This window comes from Nipponia nippon, unplaced genomic scaffold (assembly GCF_047370975.1).
Source record: "Nipponia nippon isolate SJK-2023a ecotype South Korea unplaced genomic scaffold, ASM4737097v1 scaffold_3, whole genome shotgun sequence".
NCBI lineage: Eukaryota > Metazoa > Chordata > Aves > Pelecaniformes > Threskiornithidae > Nipponia > Nipponia nippon.
In genome coordinates, this window is record NW_028262347.1 from 40,792,509 (window position 1) to 40,815,696 (window position 23,188).

The following is a 23,188-nucleotide window of genomic DNA, read 5'->3' on the forward strand; positions in this document are numbered from 1 at the left end:
GAATTTCTGCTCAGCAGCCCAAACTTTGCAGTATTGCTCACATGAGACCCAGTGACTGATTGCATTGCATTAACTCTTTTTGTTTGTCTCACTTCTCTGAACATCCCCCAGAAGTATCTCTGGGTCATGGGACTTCTCTCATAAGGCCTTTAGTTACTTCAGTGAACAAAAATTGGATGAAGTGCATCCATGGTGATTCTGACCCAAAGGAGTATTCTGAATCTAAAAACTGTAAGCACAGATGAGCTACTGCTTTGCCAGTGTAAGCAATGTGAGGTTTTTAGGGAGAAATAATGTTGCCTATTTAGCCAACTGGTGCAGTTGGAAGAAGTACAGGTTTTTGATTTTTTTGCCTGAAAGTTTCTCACTTTTTTCAGCTGTATCAGCTAGCCTAATCAAAGATATTACCTCTCCCTACAGTAGTCTTCTTTATATTCTTAAACCCTTATAGCTACAACAATAACACATCGCCAACATAGACTGGAATGGCCTGCGTATTAGTTACTAGTGTGTTAAAAACTAGTTTGGAAAGATGTGATTAAGCAAATTTGGAAATAACTTCTGTTACCTGCACCATTCCTGGAGGTATTTAAAAGACGCGTAGGCATGGCATTTAGGGACATGGTTTAGTGGTGGCTTGGTAGTGTTAGGTTAATGGTTGGACTCGATGATCTTCAGCGTCTTTTCCAACCTAAATGATTCTATGATTCTATGAAATATGCGTAGGTAACGTTTAGTAGTTCTGTTGCACAAAAACATCTTCGTACTTTGTGTTCCAAGAAAAGAATAATCTGGGAAAAAAGGAACCTGTCTAACCGAATGAGGTTATTTAACTGGTGGGTTTAAAAAGAGCTAGCAATTGCTGCAGCGTAGACTGGGAAAAAGAAGAGGTTCTCCTCCATCATGTGATGTAGAGCACGTACTTTACCACATGAATGGAGTCCAAAAAGGAGACTAGGACATTGGAGTTCACTGTTGGTAAATCCACCTCTGGGGTCTAAAGATGTTTTTAAGAAAAGTGCATATATTGTTGCTTTTCTCATTGTGCATCAAAGCACGTAATGAAAGCCACATTCTCTTATTCGGATACTCTTAAGATATTTGGGTCTGGTCTGTAGATTGCTTGTGACTGCTGTCATCGTGGGGTCCTGTGGGTGATACAAGCAGACAAGTACTGCCTACTACTAATAGAAATTAATATGCTAGAAAAACAAGCTTCAGGTTTCCCTGGTCAGCCAGAGCACTGGTTAATCCTGGTTTTGTAGAATGCCCTAAATATGTGTCTATCTGAAGGTGAATCACTCCCATCTTCCACCAAGGCTGGCTTTTTAAGTCTAAAGTGTGATTTGGTATGTTTACAAAATCCCATTAAGACATGTGTTGAAAATCTCGCGATCAAAATGATATTGTTAAAATATTGGGTTTATCTTAATATTTAGTAGTATATGATTCACTACCTGGATGAGATTTTCTTTTGCCAAATAAATCCATGTTTTTGTTCCTTTGCCAGAGTAAATCCTTTAAGCCTTTATCAAAGTGAAAGGGTAATAACCTGCTAAACGGTATGAAAGAATTAGGTGATAAAGTATTACAGTAAAGAATGAATTTAATAAGTATACCGTACTCAAATTATATCTTGATTTTGAAGTGAATGCAGAGACCTTACCCAACAGTGATTTGATAATTGTTGTAAAGTATTAACACATTTCCTTTATTTCAAAATCTCTACGTGAAGTATGTTTTTAAATTATACATTTTAAAATTCAGCAAAAGATCAAACGTCAAAATTAACTATGCTGACTAAAAGCATGTATTCTGTAATGTGAAACAGACTGTGAGTAATAAGAACTAGATGGAATAGGAATAGGATGTCTACCCACCAAAGCACAGATAACTTATTTACCTTGTAAGCTCTCAACAGCTGGAAGAAATAAAGTTATCTAAATACTACCCAAAGTAACTGGAAACTATAAGCGCCGCTACAAATATATATACGTTTAAATAGTGAGGAGTTTTAAATTATCATATAACGTTTGCATAAAGTATGCAGGTCTCTGATATTTTTATTTTAACAGTCTACAGGAATTTTGATATAGTTGTGTAAGTCGTATCTACCACACAGAATTCTATTATGCAGTCTGTTTACAGTTTTTATGCTTAATGCAAAGCAATTATAATGATACTGTGGGGCATAGGGAAGACAATGGAAAACAATGAAAAAGTATGTTAAGAATAAAAAGGTATTATATGAAATTTAGTCTACACCATAGCTTGAATGAGCTCTGACGGAGCTGATATGGCTGGTTGTTTCCTGTGCCAGGAACTACCGTGGAACCCCACCAGGAAGTGTGCTGCAGAGCAGGATCGCATTACACCCTTGTTTCATGGTTCATTTCACTTATTTAATGCCATTTGAGAACCTGCAAAAAAAGAGCACTCTAAAAAGGGGATGTTTATTATTTGAAAATATGTCATTTCTTTGACTCAAGTAAGTTGGGTTTTGGGGACACCTGATGTGCCTAATGTAAGGCAAGGCAAATCAGTATGACCATGCAGCAGGTTGTACAGCAAAAGCAAAATGTTTCCATAGTCACGAAATGTAAAGAATGACGCAGATATTGTATATCTGTACATTTTTGCCTGTCTACTTCAGTAAACCAAGTGTGCTACAGTGCTACAACAACAACAAAAATCATAGTAGTTTTCCTTTACTACTCCAAGTAACTTTTAATACAGTACAGTGGTTTATTAAAATTATGTAGACTAAAAGGGTTGTTTAGTGTTCCAGCTGATTTATAGAGCATGATAAAACATTCCAAAATCTTTGGAAACAAGGAACGTGCTACAGCCCGTATTTGGTTTGACAAAGCTGTGTTCATACGAAAGAAGAATGTTTAACGTGCTAACTAGATAATGATTCATCAATTCTGGCAGAGGAACTAATTTTTGTTAATGTAGTACTTAAAAATGTGTGGAATGAACAGCTGGATACCACAGTTGTGGCATGCCATGTTAAGTCTCTGTCTGTTTTCCCCTACAGTGATCTCAGTATGAACAACATTACTAAGCTGCCCTCAAACCCCGTGCACAATCTCCGCTTCCTGGAAGAGCTGTAAGTATCATTGTATCCTTGATGGGCATAGTCAGCACTAGACACATTCCTGTGTTTGTCTCTCGTACTTACTGTGGGAACCAGATAAAACGGTGCAGGAAAGCTGTCAGCCTGACACTTTTGGCACATGCGGAAACACTTAGTTGAAAAAAAACCAATTGCTTGTGATTCTGGAAATTAACTTATAAAAGAGTTACCGTGAGGCTACAACTTCTCTAAGCAGAGACAGAGCCAAACAAATTAAAATTTTTAAACAAGGGCTGTTTAAAAGAGCTGGATTGCTTTTTGGAAATAGTTAAGCAGCAGGATATTAAAAGTTTGAATACTGGCTCATGTTTATTAAAATCGCAAGTAAAGCTATAATCAAAACCAAAACCTGCTGCCTCGTTCTGTCTGTGTCAAGGACAATTGAGTCCACATTTCATGGTATCAAGGCTTCTTGTCCTAATCACTTTTAATTACTGTTTCCTTACTCATAAATTTAGCATCCCTGAAGGCTGACTAAAATGCAGAATCCTGCAAAAAGCTTAGTTACGCTGTCTAGTACGTTCACTGAGGGGAAAAAGTACACTGCAAGAACTAGCTAATCAAGCACAACATCAAAAGAGGAATGCTGGTTTGAAGTGATGGTGACTAACCAAAAGTGAAAAGTATTGTGCATTCACGAGACCTGGATTTGGCAGTGACCCTAGTTATAATGGCCCAGGCTTAAAAGAAAATGTAGGTTCCTGAGGAGTGATGGAGACTCTGTAACTGAGGCACGATAGATCTTGTGGGAAAAAGCTGGCACCTGCATTTGCAGGAGTACCTCTAAAAGTTGATTAAAAGAATTGTCTAGGCATCCAGCCTCTTATGAAACGTGGTTTATATGTTTTTAAAAGTGAAAGCCTCCTTTTTTTATAGCATGTTTAGCTGCTAACACACCATAAAACCCACATAAGATATGCAAAGTCATGGTGCTGCCCTTCTTGCAAAGACATGGTCTGTTTTAAGCTATGAAATGTGTACAGTCTTCTGCAATTTAGGAGGGTATTGCACTGACAACTTTTGGTGTCCTTGCTAATGCTCATTTGAATTTTACCACCTGGTCTTTCCAGCAGGCATCTATGAAAAAAAAAGAAATTACAATCGTTTTGTAATGCTAACTTTGAACAATACCCTATTTGCAAGCAGATTTTCCTTTCCTGTCTTACTTTTATTACTGGCAGCATTTGTATTTAGAAAGCATTATTTCTTTTAATTCTTTCTCTTCCTTTACTTCTTTTCTTTGGTTATTATTGTCTGCTTGCTGTTGGTGCGACTTTCAAATAACATACAGATATGGACGTAACAAGGACAGATGTCACACACCAAGTGTTAACAGTATGAAGTGTGTATGAAGTGAATCATGGCACAAAGACCCTGCTTGTAGATTTTTGCATCATGTTCATGTTTGCTTATCCAATCTCCTGTCAACTGTAATAACCCTACTAAAAGCTTCCAACCCAATGATTTCTCCCCAGTCATTAAAGAAAAGAAGAAAAAGAACAATTTGGGCTTTTCCTGGAAGGAAATTCTAACACATTAAGCCAAATTACCTTCAGTCTTTCATTTTACAGTCCGAAGTTAGATGACCCAAATAGTGAGACTTATGTCGCTGCTTGAGAAACTGATCAGCAACCTAATTCATCTTCCTGATCAAGACCTTTGAAAGTGTTCTTACCTTATTCTTGTGTTGGGCCTACTTTTTCCACTGGAAATATTAAACTGTTATCCTTATAATGCTCTGTTCCAAATTAAGTAATTACCGTCCTTCATTGCTGGTACTACCAGAAAAATATTTATTTCTTTACTATGTTTTGTTGTACATATACACAGTCAGCTCCTCCATTTGTTTCACACAAGCCAGTCATTTCCATTTCTAATTAATTGTGATGCTGTTTTGTGAAACCCTTCCAGTTTGTATTAACTTTTCAAATAAGCATAGAAAACTGAAGCCTTTGAAGAGGTGAGGCAACTGATTACCTCTTCTCAATGCAGATTCAAACCTGTCATGCTGAGAGATTCTTCAGTCTTCAGAGGCATGTCATACAATTCAGTCTAGTAATACCTAGAAAAAGGTACAGACAGTCGAAAGGGAACTGGGTATTCAATTTTGAAGCAGGGGGTAACAGCCATTGTAGTTCCCATGTTCCCCTATATTCATTTCTGAGCAATGATTGTACATATGAAAATTATTTTGCCTATCCAGGCATTGCCACATGATTTTTATTCCCAGCTTACCTGGGAATCCTGTGTTTTGTTTATGTGACTCAGATAAAGGGGACTATTGCAGAATAAACTTGGCCCATAATGGAGACATTGTAAAAATAAGATTTTACGAGATCTTTATACCAAAGCAAGGTTTCCATGAAATTAAAATGCATCTTAGAAATGTCTGTCTGCTCTTTGAAATGCAACAAGAGGAGCTTAAAATGCATTTTTTTAGGGTTTTTTAGTGTTGAAAAAAGTATATTAGAGGTCTAGTTCAAAACTCTGATAAAAGCTAACAACTGATCCACTGAGTTTTAGCTTAGATGTTATGTCCTAGATGCGTGGTTTGGCAATACTGATAAGTCATTACCTCAAAAGAACTGAGATTTTATTAAGACAGTTAAACCAATTGTTTTGACTCCAAAGCAAGGATGTATAAGCCAGGTCAGTTCAGCCAGTTCTGACCTTCTAGGCTGAATCTGATCCACTCTTCCAGCCAAGGTTAGACACCTCTGCAAGCAGCATTCTTGCAGTCCTGATGATCGTGCCTGGTATTTACCCTTAACCAAAGACTTTGATCACTGAAGTACTATATATTGAAACTATGCTGTATTTTTGAGGTGCATGTTCCTCTAAAAATTTTGGAAAACTTTGTGCTACTTTGAAAACTGAACTCTTCTAGCTCCTAAAAAGTTTAATTTTGAGCAAGATCTTTTATTTGTGAAAATGATGGGCCTTTCAGGCCTCATTTTCTCTTAAAGCGCGTATGATGGAACTCCCACCAAGAAAGAAATATGCTTCAGCTGCTTGATTATCAGCAAGTTGCTCTGCATGAACTTGTACAACACCATTAAGTCAAATTCGTCATTATAAATTCAAAATAACTGCAGATATTTATCAGTATGACTGAGTCCAAGACTCCATCTCATGTGGAGTATTTCTAGACGTATGTCATTCTACAATATGTGTAGAATGCCCATGTTAACAGAGCAGTAAGTTAGAGTAATGCATGAAAAAAAGTTTTTTTAAAAAGTGTAAAGAATTACCTGGGGTGGGACACTTAAGAGTTTAAGAGGCAACTACATCTGAGTGTAGACATACCATTTTGTGATTAGTAACACTTCAAAGCAGTGCCTGAAACTGTTTTATTTTATAAATTAATGCCTCTGTGAAGAGTGAGGAAGAAAGCCAATAATAATTTAAAAATATTTGAATCAGACCTAACTACAAGTATCTCCAACTAGATATATCTCTGCACATACATACATATGCATATGCATAAATATATGCACACACACCCACGCATGCACATATATAAAGCTTTCATTTTAATTTTAAACATGGGAACATTCCACAGATAAGCAGAACTCCAAGTGATTTTTAGTACATTGCTATTTTTCAGAAACTTCAAATAGGTATTTTAGTAAAACAGCAACAAAGCACTGTTTTATTACAATTATTTTACCTACAGAGTAAGACAGTTCCAAATAGCTTCCATTTCACAAAATCAAGCAACAAAGCCACCTTAAATTAATTGCAACCTACGTACAGGTGCAAGAAAGTTTAGTGACACCCGTGTTATTTCTTAAAATAACCTTGAAGGGAAATAAATATATGTACAAAGTTTTTCAGATTGATCACGGTATTATTACAGTGGTTACTCAGGCAGAAATGCCTTTAAAAGTGCATTTTACTACAATACTGAAGTGCAGAATTACAGATACAATACAAAACAGACGTATTATGTGAATCTCACCATGATTTGTGTGGAAATCCCTTTACACTGCAGAAGTGGTCACGAGGCCACTGTATACGTGAAAATGAAGTCCTAAATTACCAGGCACAATCCATTGCCATCTGTTCTTATTTATTGTTTTCCCTTTACTTCTCTCTCTGTTTGCTCTTTCTTCCTACAAAGAGGTTTTCGAAGCTGTAAATGGGAATTAGGTGTTCTTTTCCCCACTGACTTTGACCGGTGGGACTGAGCTCTCTGGTCATTTACGTCTTTGAAAACTGAGAGCAGTAGCTCCTGGGGTCTTGTACAGTCTTTATTTTTGTGCTGATGCGGGCACATTGTGGCTAGCACTGAAAACTGATTCTGTACTTTTTGCTATTATGTAAGCTAGTAGAAAACATGAAAGTGCTGCAGCCATAATCCAAAACTTTTTGGAGAAAGTGGGAGAATCTTGTAATTTACGTAAACAATCTTTGGGCAGGATGCTTAAATACTAAAATCTTTCCCAAAGATTAATCTGCATAGATTTAAAAACCTCAAAGGTAAAACAGTAAAAATACCTGCAACTGACATGCACAACAGAAGTAAAAATAGAGTATCATCTGGTGGTCTCAAACTCTCCACACATGCTTCCTTCTGATGTCACTTAAATACCACTTTTACAGTTCTTGCACAGCAGGTTTTAGTGGAGCTCTTCCTGGTGGAAATTGGCTTGTGCCACATCTGTCAGCTAAAGTTTGAAGAACTTTCACTGCTAAATGACTTACAGGTAATTTCAGAGCTGCACACAATCTAACACATAAGTTGTGAATTCGATTTCTTCATATAAATTGTGAATTTGGTGTCTTCACTTCATACATGCATACATGTAGAGACGATCTGTTCAGACTATGCCACTGTGTTCAATACGTGGCATTTGTCAGTGAGAGGTACCTGTCACCAGCCAGGCAAGTGGCCCACGGTGCATTGCAAATTCTGTTGCCATAAGACAGACTGTTGATAACTCAGGGCTGTGGCTCCCCAACTTTGCTTTAATACAGCCAGGGAGGCACTCAAAGTCCTGACAGAGGAAAGTGCACCGGTCATTTTGAAATTAACCATACATCAGTAAAAACAGTGAGAAGATGTTTATCTAGTTAATCAGTTGGAAGCGATTATGGTAGTTTTCTCCCCTAGTTTTTGCATACATGGTTAGTTTGATTTACTAGAGAAGAACAAACCCAAACGCAGAAGATTCCTACTGTACAAGATAACAACTTGTAACCTTTACATTCACAAAAGAAGGGCTCTGATGTTCTGGAGCTGTCACTGCCTTTGTTGCTGTCCCTTTGATGCCACCAAAGCGAGTAAAAACAAAAACTCTCCCATGTGGATGTGTCAGCCTGGCACCCTCCAAACTGCCCTTTTTGCTCTCTTATCAAGAATGACAAGATGAGGAACAAAAAAAGAGAAACAACAGAGCAAATGTCTTACTAAATTAGAGCTGCTTGCATTGCTTGTTGAATAGCTTGTGCTGACAGACAATTATTCTGGAAATGTTAATGCAAATTACACAGGGCAACCTTGACACTGGAACTGCTGTGCATCTGTGGTGTAAAGGGGCAGAAGGGGGGAAGATGAGGGAAAGAAGAAGAAGATAAAAGAGAAATGAAAATAGTAAGATATGCATGCAAGCGGAAACAATAAATGTTCTAGATTGATATCCAAGAAACCTTGTCAGTGCTGCTGCGTTGATTTTACTGAGCGTGTGTTGAAGTTTATTTTTGGCTTGTAGTTTGTAAATGCTTTCTGGAACTTGTAATTTATTATCCAGCAATATTCGTTAGGAACTAGTTTAGAATATCAAAAAAAGTCACAGGATGAGCTTTTTATGTTATGCGATCAATACAGATAGTGAAATTATACTTAATTAAACTGAGGTGAAATGATGTTTTATTAAATGTGCTATATATCTGTAGATCCTGAGGCAGGATTTTAATTTAAGTCTTACACATTCTGTGTATACTGCAGTAGCAAGTAGGCAGAAGTAATTTCCTTTTTTGTTAGTGGAAGCAGCCTGTTTGTAGACTGCTTGATTTCAATGCCATGAACACTTCTGATACCTACATGGTTCAATCTTCCACTTGCTTAGGATTATGGGTAATGAATTCAGCCAATATCACATTTACATCTAATAGGTTCACCAGCACGGTAAAACCAACTTCTTCTCTCTAAGTTGTTTTTTTGAATTTCCAAACAGGAGTACCAGTAATTTTTCTAGTAATTCTTTGGTGTTGCTTCATTGTACCACTCAGAGAATGGTAGTAACCTCAAAACTTGCATCTACACAATTTCTGTCCTTTGCCTATCACACAGGAATGACAAAACAGCTAACACATTTTTCAGTATTGACAGTTTGATCATGGTGTGTTGTACTGCAGTACACTTCCGCCAATTCCTGTTATTAATGATTATTATTAGTAGTTCTTACCCTTTCTGGTGATACTGGCACTATTGGGATAAAACCTAAACCAGCATCAGACGCTTGTGTAAATGTCACTTGGAAGACCCAGCCTAGGAAATGTAATGTATATGATCCACCATTTGTTGCTCCATCTTGCTCTAACAGTTAAACACTGAGAAAGGAATTTTTAAAAATTTAAGATTGTTCTGGGAGTAGTGATTTGGTGACCGCATTCTTCAAACCTAGAAGTGAAGTTATGTATGTCTCTTATTGGTTGTATCCTTGGGATCCGCTGCTGGGAATCAGCGTGGGATTTTCTGGCTGATGTTGGAGTACCTCCCGACAGCTGGCCTTGCTGCAATCAGAAGGCAGGTACCTGGCTGCCTCTGTAGCAGAAGGGCGCTGTTGGAGCCCTCTAGAACGGTGCTGCCTTCTGCAGCACTGAGAACAAAACAGCTTGTTCTCAGTGCTGGCTGTGGACAGTTTCACAAAAGGAAAGATCAGTTGTCTTTATCAGTTATTGGATCACATTCATGCCAGGTGCGGAAAGAGTCTCTGCTTTTTATAAGTGGAGAAAGAAATACATTTTAGACCATATCCTTAACTGACAAAAATCTATGATCTGTTTTATCAAAGCCAGCTCAAGATCAAATACACATTGATTTCATTCCAACTGCTTGAGGTCAGTTGGAGTTATTCCAGTTTACACTCTATGAGAATTTGGCGCATGCATTTTAAAAGGCAATTAGGCCCTAAAGCAAGAGCAGACTGTTATATTTGAATTTCCAACTAAACTGTAAGTAGCAATAAATATAATATACAGCACAATTACAACTTGCACACTCCCCTCCCCTTTTTTAAAGAAAGGAGAATATCTTTACATTTTCTTCTTTGATCTCTCTGAGCATCAGATTTTTTAATATATCATTTGACCCACATTTCTTTTTATATTACTATAATGACTACAGTTTTAATTAACATGACAGATTGAAATATAAAAAGATAATTAAAATACAGAGTAACATTTAAATTCCTAGTCTAGCAAAGTAATTCCTAAAAACATTTTGAAATATGTATGTTGATAGCATCCATTAATTAACTGATAATTAACACAGTAATTAATCACCCATTAATTCATACATTTCTATTGCATTGGCCCAAGAATAATCACTAATAAATATCAAATTAAACTCTTAGCTCAAAATTTTAGTTGACTTTGGGTAAGTGCTTGATGAGTATCCAGATTGTCAAAGCTTTTTTGATGTAAGAAGCAAGAACATTTCATGTTACCTATTTATAGCTGTATATATAAGCTGAAGAAAATTGTGGTCATAGAAATATATAAATTCTGTATTGGCTATCTATTTATACAGTTGAATTAAATATATGTGTAGTTGTGTGCTTGTGTGTCTTTGATTAAGTTTGACAGGAAACAAAATGGAAGCAAAAGATTCAAGAACAGTAATTCTTCCTTGAACAGAGGCAATCTTCTGTATCCAGAACAAGTTGTTTTGGAAAAAGATTTGGAAATTTATATTTTCCTGTTCTACTTCCACATTGTTGCTCCACAAACAACCATTTCCTTTATTAGAAACTGAGATAATAGTTTTAGGATTGGTACTAGTGTTATTGGTAGAACCTCTCAGGGAAGAGGTAAATTACTGGCAAATACAATACTAAGGTAGGATGCAAATGAGAGTCTCATTTCTACTTGTGTCAGCACAATTTTTTCCACAGTGAGACTAAGATTTCACCATGGATCTTTATCAGTTATTCAGAACAATTATGGCAGTTGGAGAGGTGGATCAAGCTTTTAAGAAAGAAGCTTCAAATTACAAAAGAGAATTTCTTATCTGTAGCCAAGGTATAAAAGACACAGTCCGTGATTACATGAATTATAATGGAATTTTCTACATGCCATACTAGTGTTTTAGCTCCAAATTCAGGCAGGTTAGTACCACATAGCTGCAGCACTGTCCCAACTGTTGGGGTTTTTCACTGTCTCAGGCCTTCTGTACTTTCAATTTCTATTCACAAAAGCAAAGATTTTTTTCACCAGTCTCTAGGTTCTTCTATATAATTCCTTTTCAATTTTCTGTCTGGAGAGTTTGTTAGTTTTAGTATATAATGTAGCAAATGAGGAATGAAACATCTGCTTTCAAAGAAAACAGTCAAATGAAAAACGGATTGAATTGTGACATTATTGATGTTAACCTACTCATCTTTAAATATACATATATATGTATATAACCAAATTCATGATGGCGTTCTCTTAGCATGTACAGTCTTTGCTCTCATTCCTTAAATAAAATCAGCAAACCAGTTAGTGAACAGAAGTAAAATGCAGAGTCAAAGGGACATCAAGGCAAGATGGTAATTCACAGACTTGTTCTCATAGAAATGCCTCAGTATCTTTGCAAAGTTGAAGGGTGATTTCAGATTGCAGTCACAATTACATTCTGCATAGGATCTTGCAGTACATGTGGACTGATTAAATATAATGCAACACAAGTGATGCAATGATATATATCCTAATCTGTATTAAAGGGCATGCACTGGCACTAGTCTAGAAACATTGAGTCAGTCTGGTATTGCTATTATAGTTTACTGGCATAATAATGAGTCCAATATATTTATCATAAATTTGAGTGTAATGAAGTTCTACTTAACTGTATCTGTTCTGAAACAGAACTACAACAGATTTCACTGGATTTTCAGTTCTTAATAGCGGAGCTTGACTCCTTCCTGTCATATGTTGAGCCATACCAAGATCCAGAGTGTCGTCTATTCTACATTTCAGCACCTTGCAAGATTTGATCAGTAACTTGTTCTAGAAAATTCCATTGTGCTAATCCTGTTAGAACACGGCATTAATATTAATTAATGTAAACATATGCTTTTTCCCAAGGAGACTATTCTCTTCCTTTCATGTCTTTCCTATAGGTTTGATGCTACTAGATTTTGAAATACACTTTACAGGTGCTTGTTCAGCATTTGCTGGACTAGGTCTTACTCAAGCAAAGAAGAAGAGCAGCCACTACCCATATCGTACTATCACTGTCTGCTGCAGACAATGAGGAGTAGCTGGGTTAGATTTGCCACAACTTCTTTCCACAGTTAGCGGAGAGGTGCTTTCTTTATTAAATGCCACAGTTTGTTAGCTGTAGAGAGAAAACTTTTTAGTGTTTCACATTCACCTTCCATCCCAGCAGGTAATGAGGAGATGCTTGGTACCAGGCAAGGCTTGTCCTGATGCAGAAAACATGCACACACAAAGCAGTTTTGAGTTGGCGAAGAAAAAATTACTGTACTAGAAATGTAAAGGAAATAGTTGACTGTGCTCAGTCAGAACTTCATGTTTATTTGCTTCTTTCTGAGGAATGAAGTTTTTCTTTTCAGACACAAGCAACAATCAAAGGAAAAAAAAAAGTTTCTGATGATTTCTGAGCTTTCTGTGGGTGTCTCATTACTTGTGTTGTCTTTGGCAATGTTCTCCTGACTTAGTGACCACCATTTCTCAGAACTATGACACTGCAGGAGAGGTCAGAATACACTGAAGGGGTAAACAGATGGGGAACACTCAAAGGAGAGCCCAGACACACCTTTTCTTAGATCTGACCATAGGCCATGAACCTGACCTGCAGCACTGTAGCTGTTCCAACAGTGAGCAGAGATTGCCAGCTGGGCTGAACTGTGTTGAAAGATATTTTATAAATTGCTACCGTTTAAAAGAATGGAGGCAACATACTTTTCTCCCAGCTCATTTATTTTACATTTTTTAGAAAGAAACATGCAGTAGTATAAAAACTTAGACTATGCTTAAGCCAAAAGTATCCTGGTATCTTGACTCCAATGGTGGCAAGTAGCAGGTACTGAGGGAAGCATGTGGTAACACTTCCCCATAAACTTTTCCAGCCTCCATTAATTTGCAAGATTATATGAAGCAGCATAAGTAAAACCTAGTTCTAAAATAATATAGCTCAAAAAATAGGATCCAAAATCAGTAATGTTGTATACTTTTGATCACTTTTTCATTAAAGAGATGTGATACCTTTGAGCCTGAATGTACTTAATGAGATATTTCTAAAACACTGTCAGAAATGCTGGAAATAAAAGAAATAACTTTAAAAAATTGAAATTTGAAGTTGTTCAAACGATAGAAGCCAGCCATTTGGTTATGTAAGCGCTATAAACAAGCTAGTTCTTTCCTGCTCTCAGAAATCATTAACTAAATGCTGAACTATAGAGACAGATAGTACGTCCATCCTCATCTGTTCAGGGAAAGTGATATTTACCCATCCAGAGTAAAATCACTACCCAAAGTCCATCCAAAGTTCAGTAAAATGCTGGGCAGCTTCCCTCAAATAAATTAGGGTAACGGAAAACAAAATCCCTGAAGTGGAGAAGAGTAAACCCTGATAGATATTTGATAGGGACTGTAGTGTCAACAAGGGGATTCATTTTCCCCTATGCCAAGACTGAGAATACACGTTATAGCAGGAAAAACCCGCAAGGAAAGCATTAAAACTGGTCAGGAACAAATAAGCCAAACTTAATGAGCTTTGCAGCATGTCTTAAAGAACTGGTGTGCTAACTTTCACCCAAGAGTATTGAAAGAATTAGACAATGATCCCAATGAATCATTTTTGCTGATTTTTACCAAATACCTTAATACTGAGGAATTCCAAAGGGCTGGGAAGGTGCTACTGTTGTGCCAGTGTTCAGAAGTGGTCTCATGGAGCATCTTGGGAATAGATGGTTTTCCTGAAGCCGGTTCCACAGAAAATCATGAAAAGGGCGTCATGAGAAATAATTTAATATGGAGACTGAAGGTCAGACAACATCATTACATAGAAAATAATTGTGGCCAGATGTCTACCTTTTCTGACATTGGCAGTTTGCTTGGTGAGAGAACTACACGGACATACATGTATTTTGGCATTTGTGATACATTTGATGTAGCCCTCTACTGAAATATGTAGGGCTATACATGATGAGCATGATCTTCTGCTGCATAAGCAGAGCAGTATCATATAAGATAGTATCAATCACTGTCTGCAAAATTAGTGAGAGCTCTTTCCAAACTGAAAAATATTCAAAGCAGAACTTCACGAATGACCTGAGGTTTGAAAAACTCATAAGGAGTAAATGCAGAAGCTGTGCCTACCAAAAAGAAGATTAACATGTGGTTTCATCTGTCTGAAGTGTTTGTACAAGACATACTTAATAATTGAGAAGTTGTGATCTAAAAGGAAAAGAAGCAGAATATAAAACAAGGGTTGGAATCTGAAACAAAAAAAAAAAAAAAAGAAAAGAGGAAAAAATTACATCTCAGTTTAACAGTGCAGGTCACTGTCACTCAGAACAGGTCAGGAACATGGCTCAGTGTCCCTCACTTACAACTGTCTGTTGGCTTCAGAAATTCATAGAATCATAGAATCGTTAAGGTTGGAAAACACCCTTAAGATCATCGAGTACGACCGTTAACCTGTCACTGCCAAGTCCACCACTAAACCATGTCCTCAAGCAGCAGCGTCTACCCGTCTTTTAAATACCTCCAGGGATGGAGACTCAACCACTTCCCTGGGCAGCCTGTTCCAATGCCTGACTACCCTTTTGGTGAAGAAGTTTTTCCTAATATCCAACCTAAACCTCCCCTGGCGCAGCTTGAGGCCGTTTCCTCTCCTCCTATCGCTTGTTACTTGGGAGAAGAGACCGACCCCCACCTCGCTACAACCTCCTTTCAGGTAGTTGTAGAGAGCAATAAGGTCTCCCCTCAGCCTCCTCTTCTCCAAACTAAACAACCCCAGCTCCCTCAGCCGCTCCTCATAAGACTTGTGCTCTAGACCCTTCACCAGCTTCGTTGCCCTTCTTTGGACACACTGCAGCACCTCAATGTCCTTCTTGTAGTGAGGGGCCCAAAACCGAACACAGTACTCGAGGTGCGGCCTCACCAGTGCCGAGTACAGGGGCACCATCACCTCCCTGGTCCTGCTGGCCACACTATTCCTGATACAAGCCAGGATGCCATTGGCCTTCTTGGCCACCTGAGCACACTGCTGGCTCATGTTCAGGCAGCTGTCAACCAACATCCCCAGGTCCTTTTCCTCCAGGCAGCTCTCCAGCCACTCCTCCCCAAGCCTGTAGCGTTGCATGAGGTTGTTGTGACCGAAGTGCAGGACCCGGCACTTAGCCTTGTTGAATCTCACACAGTTGGCCTCGGCCCATCGATCCAGCCTGTCCAGATCCCTCTGTAGGGCCTTCCTACCCTCCAGCAGATCAACACTTCCACCCAACTTGGTGTCATCTGCAAAGTTACTGAGGGTGCGCTTGATCCCCTCATCCAGATCATCAGTGAAGATATTGAACAGGACCGGCCCCAACACTGAGCCCTGGGGAACACCACTTGTGACCGGCCGCCAACTGGATTTGACTCCATTCACCACCATATTCCTCTAAAAGGTGTTGGAGCTGGGGCCATGTGGAGGGGTCAGGCTCTTAGGGTGGTATATTGTGGGTGGTCAGATAAAAAATGTTACATGGAAAAGTTTTAGCCATCAGAGACTAGCTCAAATACAGCCCAATGCAGTACAGTCTCACTAAAACCATCCTGAATGTCAGTGAGACATGTAACATGTACGTGTATAGGTGTGTCTCTGTGCTTAGGTATTTTTCTAAATATATTAGATATACATTACAGATACCATAAAAATGTCTTTAAAATTATGACAGACCATTTTCAAAAAATGTCTTTAAAATTATGACAGTCCATTTTCAAAAAATGTCAAACATTAAGGTTACCACAGAAAGCCATGATGATGCTCTGAAGCTGGGAAAAGTGAGTATTACACATTGAAACGAAACTTTAAAGCTGCATAGTGTCCCAATTAAATTGCTGTAGTCCTGCATTTGGAAGAGGGAGGAGCATGCTTGGTAATTGCCAGAGTCCTTCTCCAGGAGCTCTTAAACAGGTCTGATTTTCTCTGCTAGCCCGTTTAGTGAAGAGTATTGCAGTTCAAACAGGCGGTATAAACATGTAGTGCATTTGGCAGTTTGCACTGCGACAATTACGAAAATTACTGCAACACAGCCACTCTTAAGAAGGTGATGGTGGCCTGACAGAGCACCAGCTTGAGTATTTAGACATGTGGGTTTAGTCCTCTGCTCTTTATCAAGCTTTCCATATGACACTCAAAGCAGCAACTTAGAGCTGTAAGTGAAAACCTCAATACCTGTACCTACTTTTTTTCCAGTAAAGCTTTGCAGACTCCTCACTTTCTGGTTCATGCCAGGTTCATCGTCCAGACTCATGTCTAGTCATGTCATTAAATAACAGAGCAAAAGGGTGCTGCTGGGGTGAAGCAGTCTTCAGTCTTTCCAAAAAATCATATCATAAACAGAGGTCAGCATTAGATAGGTCTTGAGCCTCTACTAGTCAGTGATCCACAAATGGCATTTACTTTCAGGCAGCCTAACCTAGCACACACCTGCTTGATCCAGCAACAACCCAAAGGTCATTGACATTTTTGTTCAGAATGAAAGATGAAGGTGGAGAAGCCCCTCACACATCTGAAAAAAAGTGGGCTCAGCCTGTGAGTGCCACACCTTGGAGCAAGAGGGAGCCAGGTTTGGTTACTCATCTGCCTGCAGGAATTCAGGTGCACGTGCCCAGTCCTCAGGTGTCTGAACATCAGACTCCAGTGTACGCCAAAGTGAGACAAGCTCAGCAGCTCTGAAGCTGAGCGCTTCTGCAGAGCGCAATTAAATTAATTGAACAGAGAGAGGAAGAGCCACTTGCTCGGAGTTACAGGTCACATCGCTCAGCAGGGGTGTGTGTGTACAGGGAAGAGCCTTTTCCACTCATTGTAAATGCCTGAAAAGTCTTTGGAGCTAGGATCTAGAATCATGTTTTCTTTCTTTGTGTCCCAATTTTTATTTTCTGTATGAAAGAGATGTCTAAAGAGAAGGTGTGCTCAGGACCCTGTAGTTAGCTTGGGACAGCTAAACTCCAAAGGAGGACAACATTTAAGGGCCAGTCAGCGCTGGATCTTTGGGACTGCAGTCATAAGCACCTGGCCTTTTCCATGAACAGTATTGGCAACTCTGGTGCCTACTTCAGTGCTGTAGGTTCCACTCTGGCAGCTTGGTAATTAAGGCATTTTCTGGATCTAGTCCTGTGGTCTTTCCTAAGGGGCCAGAGGCCAAATCAAATGTCAGCTCTGTTGTCAAATCAGCTGGTCTGTGGTAACTGTCTGCAATTTTGGTGTGCAATATCTTAGCTGATGGGAAATACCGATTCCACTTGGCTTAACTTGGTCTGCAAATAGAAGAGGGTTACATCGTATCAATCCACATTTGTTGCCAGCTAAGAGCAGACACTGTGGCTCTACTGACACAGAGTAACTTGACTGGGAATCTGACCCCTACCAGTCAGTTTTCCAGCTAGGGTACAGGTATCATAGCACATTCATGCTGAACTGAGATGTCAGGAGGCTAAATGCAAGATGTTCTGGTGTTGCACTGATGGGGAACATAGAAATGCCATTATTTCACATCAAATACATGATCTCTTTCCTAGGCACAAACCTTACGGAATGCATTCTTTTTTTTGTCAGAGTGATACAGAGGTATTTGCTGTACTTACCTAGGTCTGTAAAATACTTTCAAGCGTTCTGAGAAAGAAGGTGCAATAGAAGCAGGGAAAAAAGCCCTACAAATTTTAGCAAATATACTTTATGCCAACCTATTACACATCTGCTCACAGGGAAACTATGATTCCACCAGTACAGCAGTTTTATGTGTAGTTATTTTAAAATGAACTGTGGTCATTACTATGGGGATATTAGTGCAAGTGAGTTAATTGTGCACAGACATCATACATGCACAATTCCAAAAGTGCATGCCTGTAAATCCAGTGATTCTAATTGTTGTCAGTATATCTGTATTTTAGTTGCTGAGATTGCTCTAATCCTTAAAAAGAGCAATATGAACAATTAAATGTGCATTCTAAACCATAAGCTCGATTTGCAATGAAGTTGCATTTTTGTCTCTGCAGTCCAGCTGTCAGTAAATCAACTGTACAGTTAAGGGCTTCTCTTTTTTTTTTTTTTTTTTGCTTTTAAAAGTGTATTCATGACAAAACAAGGCTCTTAAACTACTGCCTCTGGCATCAGTCACTCAAACATAGCTGTATTGCACTTTTTAACAACCAAATTAATTCCACATGAAGAGAAAAAGTATTCACTCTCTTTCTTTTCCTTTTTCAAACTTTGCAGACGTCTTGCAGGAAATGGCTTGACATACATTCCTAAGGGAGCATTTGCTGGCCTTTTCAGTCTTAAAGTGCTGTAAGTAAACTGTGTGTTGTTTGATATATTTCTGATTTCCTAAATGCTCCAGGGAACTAATTAACCAGTGAAGTTTTGATCAAGTAAATTACATTTTGATCAGCTCATTTTGAACAATTCGACTGAAATGAAGATACATATGAACATCATTAAATCTTTGGGTTTTCATATAGAAAATATCCTAAACACAAAGGTCGGAAAACATTAATGGCATCCTAAAAACAACTTGCTCATCAAGTAGATGTCTCTGTACAATATCAAAGGTAAAATCTGGTTCTGTTAATAGTTTCTTTAGTAGTCTCAAAAGTTCTGATTTCAAGTCTAAAACTCTTAGCGGACTTTTCACAATCACACAAAACTGGGGATAAATTGCCTTTTCCTTTTCTTGAGAGCCGGGGGGGGAAGCCATTATTGTCGAACACCATGCAATTTAAAATGCAGTTCATATTTCATATCTTGTTCTTTGCAATGTAATTACTATAAGATAAATTACAAAAAATATGACAAAACCCTATATTATTTGGAGTAATAAGTCAGTACATGTAGTTACTAAAATTATTAGCAGGCCACATCTCACAATATTTATACTAGAGGGGATCTTTGCCTATGTAAAGTTCACAGAAACTGTATTATTAGCAAGAAAGCCAACCTCCTAGGCAGCATCAAGCCAAGCCAGATGCTACTGTAAGAGTATACAAAGCTCTACTGAAAAAATACATAAGGGGGAAAGAAGCATGAACAGTTTCCCACTCCATCTACTCTTAAGTTGGCCAGTTATAGATCTTGTTGGCCTAAGGAGATTTAGGCCTGCCAAAAATTATTTCATTTACAATGTCCCATCGCGTATGCCTCATTTTGAAGGCAGCATGTACTACTTCACTTTTACTCACATAGAATCATATGTAGGAGTTGGTCCAAACAAGGATATTAGGCTGTATTGAAAGGGAGGAAAAGATTATTTTGGAATGAGAAGTGATTTTTCAATCTTTGCAAGCTAAATGATGTGATATTTCAGAAAAGAGATTTGTCAGGTCATTGCTAGCAACCTTCTGTTTGAGAAAATGGATTTCATTGGAAAAATTCAGCGGTTTTCACAGAGATAAAATTTTATTCAAAGCAAATCATGAACTCCTCATACAGTTAACAGTTCTGTTTGCTGTAGTAGCATTTTCCTGAGTAAGGATTTCAAGAGTCAATCCTTCACAGCTTTATCAGAATAAGAAACTGCAGTGCTTCAGAAGGAAAACAAAATCAGTACATGAGGATGACCATTTCGGAATTACTGGAGGCAATTAGGAGCTCAAGCCCTATTGAAAGCAAATCGCATTTATTCTTTTAACTTCCTCAGCTGCTTTGAAAATCCTGCTCAAAGCTGATGTGTAGCTGTTAACAAAGCTAATATGCTACAGGTATTTGTTTGCTTTTAAGAGAACTGGCATTTGACAGGGGCAGGGAAACAGAGTATTTGTGTAGCTTTCCTTTGTTTGTAATCTTGAAGTAGAACCAGTACAAAGGAGGTAAGCTTAGAAGAAAATTTAAAATAGAAAGAAGTTATCTTTACTCTGTTGATTCTGGTTTTTGTGCTACTCAAAATGTAGGATGCTGCAGAATAACCAACTACGCCAGGTTCCTACGGAAGCACTCCAGAACTTGCGCAGCCTGCAGTCTCTGTGAGTATACTTAATAAATCAACTTGTAACCTTGCATGAACAATAATACATGATTACCTATTAATTACCTGTTAATATCACGTAATAATGTGCTGAATCAACTTTTTCTTTTAACTCTCTTTGAGCTGCTTTTCAGGACAATTGTACTCTCAATTAAACATCAAAAGTGGCTGATTCTATTTCAGTAATTTCATGACACCGGCAGCTTCTTTGCAGGATTATAAACTGGTTCACCATCTGAGAAGACACTCCTTGCCCTGCAATGCTTTCTGTCTGTCAAGAATATGATCCCTTGAGCACTGGTCTTTCCCATGGTTTCTTGTTAAGACTCTTTACAGGAAAAAAGAAAGAATCCCAAATGACTCCCTTGGTTTTTTTCATTTGGTGTAATTTTTTTCTTTTTAAGCAGTATAGAAAACACTATTAACTCATGAAACAAAGTGTACTAGAGGATGCTTAATTATATTCTGTGCTTCAGGCAGTTCTCCGTATTTATAGTTCTTAACTGTGCCGTGCTGACTCAGTCCATAAGCTTCAGTTTTACCAGAACTCCTGCCAGAACTGCTAGACCAGAAGTGAAGATTGGCTGCTTCGTGGTATGAGTGAAATTATTTTTATGTGCTTCTGCCCCATAACATAAGGATGGTTGTACCAGGTTGTGCTAAAAGCTGACCTAGTCCAGTATCCAGTCTTCAACAGCAGATGCCATAGAAGGTCAGGCAAAGAATATCATAATACTCCTTTGGTAAACTGTCCCAGCTGGCGGAGATTTGCACTCAGGGACTCACTGAACCTATTGTGGCTTCTTTGAATTTAATTCTCTTAAAGAATTTTCTTCTATGAGTTTGTACGATTGCTTTTTGAGCCAATGTAACACTCATGATTTTTTGTGGCAGCATATCTGCTGATCGGCTAGCCCTGTGTAGAATGGTGAAGTATCTCCTGTTATTTACTTGGACCTTCCCACCACATTTGATGTCCCCAAAGTGCAGCATCAGGAGAAAGTGGAAACAGCAGTTCCTTATTGATGTACGCCAGATTTTATAGACCTCCATTGTATCTCCATTAGTCATGTTTTTCAGATGGAGGCTGTTAGGATTGTTTCTCATGTGGGAGCTATTCCTTTCCTCCGGTCATCCTTGTCACTCTTACTGAACTTTTTTCCAGTTCTCATATATTTGATTTGAGATGAGTCAAGGAGGGATCAGACCTGCACAGCATGTTTAAAGTGTTTGCACACCATGGATTTATAGAGGGGAATTATGGATGCTTTTTTGTTCGCTTTCCTACTAACTCCCCAGACTTTGTTTTGGTTAATTTTTTTAACCTTTACTGAACACTGAGCTGTTACTTTCATACTTATTACAGCTGTGGGACCTCTTTCTAGCATGTTAGTAGCTACTCAAGAGTTTGGCGTGTAAAGTTTGAATTGCCTTTTCCGTAAGCGCCTCCCTTGACACCTATCTATACCAAAATTCATCTGCCATGTTCTTGTTCAGTCAATTGAGTATCATGAGTTCCTTCTGCTGCACTTGCAGTTTATTTTTTGCAACCACAAGGCCACACTTGCTGTCTCAACACAGGACGCAGTAAATAGAGTATATTTCTGAATTATCCACAGAATTCCATTGTCACCTGGTACAAAAAAAAATGACTAAATTTTCTAAAGTATCTACTGATTTTGAATGTGCAGCATAAAATATCTAGATAATTGAAGATAGTCAGGCAGGTTCTTTAGACAGAGGAAAATGTCAACTGACTCTTCTCTGTGTTTTAGTTGACCACCTTATATTTTCACAGAATTACTTTGAAATAAAATTATTTTCATAAAAAGTTCCAAGATCCAAATGTCAAAGTCAATCTGTAAGTTCAAATAACTGTCACAAAAAATGTTGCTACACTGTGCACTGATCACCAGTGCCACTGGTAAAAGTCTAACAATGACAAAGATAGAGTGAGCATCCATACCAAGCTATCCAGTCTGCTTAGAGTTAAGATGTATTGGTTGAGAAATATGCTGTGTTGAACATGCTCTTCTTTTTTTGTGTATAAAGAAGTTCCACCAGAAGGTTAACATCTTTTGCATACATTCAATTCAGCCAAAATCTGAAGAACAGAATTAATGAAATGAATTGATTTTCAGCAAAATTATGTCATCTGTGTATAACTTACCACTACACAGACGGACATTATACTGTATTAGCTCCCAGGTTCTTATGTCCGTCTTGAACAAAATGTACCTCCTTAATATACAAAGCGTTCGTTAAGGTTTCTAAAGGTGAAACAGCCCTAAGAATTAATTATCTTATAATTGTTATTTGGTCAGTGCCTTTTTTCTTTATTGACCAGACACAGACTGAAATATCTCAGCCATATACTTTTGAGGTTTCCTTTGATCTTTGAAAAAGTCATGAGAAAATGCCGGTCTAGTGACTATATTAGATTTTCTTTCTGCTAAACAAACAAAAAAAATCTTGCTGAGATCACATCACTCTATACACATTCTGGACCAAAACACGATAAGCCAAGCAAACAAGAGTTCCTTTGTTGCTCTGAAAGAGACTGTTGAATTTGCAGCACAGTTTCTAAACAAAATTACAGTCTCACTCAGGCTTTGTTGCAAATATTTTTTTCCTGGGGTGAAGAAGT

The 23,188-nt window shown here is 38.2% G+C and overlaps 1 protein-coding gene across 4 annotated transcripts in view; it reads left to right on the top strand.

Moving 5' to 3' along the window:
- LGR5 (leucine rich repeat containing G protein-coupled receptor 5) overlaps positions 1–23,188 on the top strand; it is a 100,130-nt gene that overhangs the window by 38,419 nt on the left and 38,523 nt on the right. For all 4 annotated transcript variants that reach the window (XM_087766644.1, XM_087766640.1, XM_087766642.1 and 1 more), the window contains exons 2-4: positions 3,041–3,112; positions 18,798–18,869; positions 20,468–20,539. In XM_087766644.1, coding sequence (XP_087622770.1) covers positions 3,041–3,112; positions 18,798–18,869; positions 20,468–20,539 — 216 coding nt within the window. The remainder of the gene's footprint in view (positions 1–3,040; positions 3,113–18,797; positions 18,870–20,467; positions 20,540–23,188) is intronic.